The following is a 1170-nucleotide window of genomic DNA, read 5'->3' as shown; positions in this document are numbered from 1 at the left end:
GTGTGTGTGTGTGCGCGCAGCTGCAGCCTCTGATGCTGCTCAGCGTCGCAGACCTGCTGCTCGCCGTGTGCTGGCTGATCGGCTCCATCCTGTTCTTTAAAGACTGCACAAGCCGGAGCACGCACTGTTACTACCTGCACATCGTGGAACAGGTGAAACAACACTACACAACACTACACTGGACTGCTGTGGTTATACTGTAAGACAAGGTGACCCACGGAGTACAATCAAACTGAAAGACCCGAGGGTCCCGAGGGTTTGTGTGTGTGCGGACCCCAGGCCAACTTTATTGATAAAGCTACTAAAATAAAATAAACAGATCGCTGGCACGAAATCTGACGGAGCAGCAGCTCTGACAACACGACGCCACACACGATTTTCCAGATGGGTTAGGTGATTCCAGCGCGGTGGTCAGACCACACCGGTAACACTTCCACCTTCATCACCCCAACATGTTCAAAACCAAGCTCCGCTTCAGACGGGCTGCCTTTGTTCTCTTTACTTTGTTTCAGGGGAAAGTTTTCAGAGTGAAGCTTGGAGCTGCCGAGGGATTTCCATATTCTCAAAGCAAAGTGTTTCCTGAGAAGTCAGCCAAAGTCGACCCCACACACAACTGAAATACAGAAGCTTAGCATGTGCCAACAAGCAAAAAAACAAGAACTTTCACACAAAGTCAAATGTTTAACACGTGGAGCACATTTACAGCTAAAAGCAGTCATCAGATTATATCCATAGCTATCAGAAAAGAGTTTTTTAACCACACAAGAGTAAGTTTACCAAGAGGATTTGTGCTAAAGGGCAAATCACCGAAAAAAGGAAAAGGAAGTGGCAGGAAAAAGGTCGGGGCAGCAATCGTGATGAAAAATTGAAAGAGAAACAAAAATAAATTCAATCAGCTCCAAGGAAACAAAACTAAAGAGAAACTGGGAGAGCTGCAGAGCTGAGCTGCGTCTCGTCCGGATCGTAACCTGCTGAGCTTCTCTCCTCTAAATGTTTCATCATCAGTGACTCATCCAGCTCGTTCAGTCCCGTTTACATCAAATAAAACTGGGTGCGGTTTTACCTCTGTTTCTATGACAACCAATCCAGCACCTGAGGACGAGCGGGTAAATGACAGCTGTGTCCCAAAACGTCGGCTGCATCCTCCGGAGGCCGCGTTTGAAGGCCGAT

General features: G+C 47.5%; 1 protein-coding gene across 1 annotated transcript in view; it reads left to right on the top strand.

Annotated features, from left to right (window-relative positions):
• tmem116 (transmembrane protein 116) overlaps nucleotides 1–1170 on the top strand; it is an 8653-nt gene that overhangs the window by 3424 nt on the left and 4059 nt on the right. The window contains exon 4 of the mRNA XM_005744149.1: nucleotides 21–152. Coding sequence (XP_005744206.1) covers nucleotides 21–152 — 132 coding nt within the window. The remainder of the gene's footprint in view (nucleotides 1–20; nucleotides 153–1170) is intronic.

Source organism: Pundamilia nyererei, unplaced genomic scaffold, assembly GCF_000239375.1.
Source record: "Pundamilia nyererei isolate P.nyererei 1_Seehausen unplaced genomic scaffold, PunNye1.0 scaffold00139, whole genome shotgun sequence".
Classification (NCBI taxonomy): domain Eukaryota; kingdom Metazoa; phylum Chordata; class Actinopteri; order Cichliformes; family Cichlidae; genus Pundamilia; species Pundamilia nyererei.
Note: the sequence above shows the minus strand (reverse complement) of the source record. Positions and strands in the feature narration are given on the sequence as shown.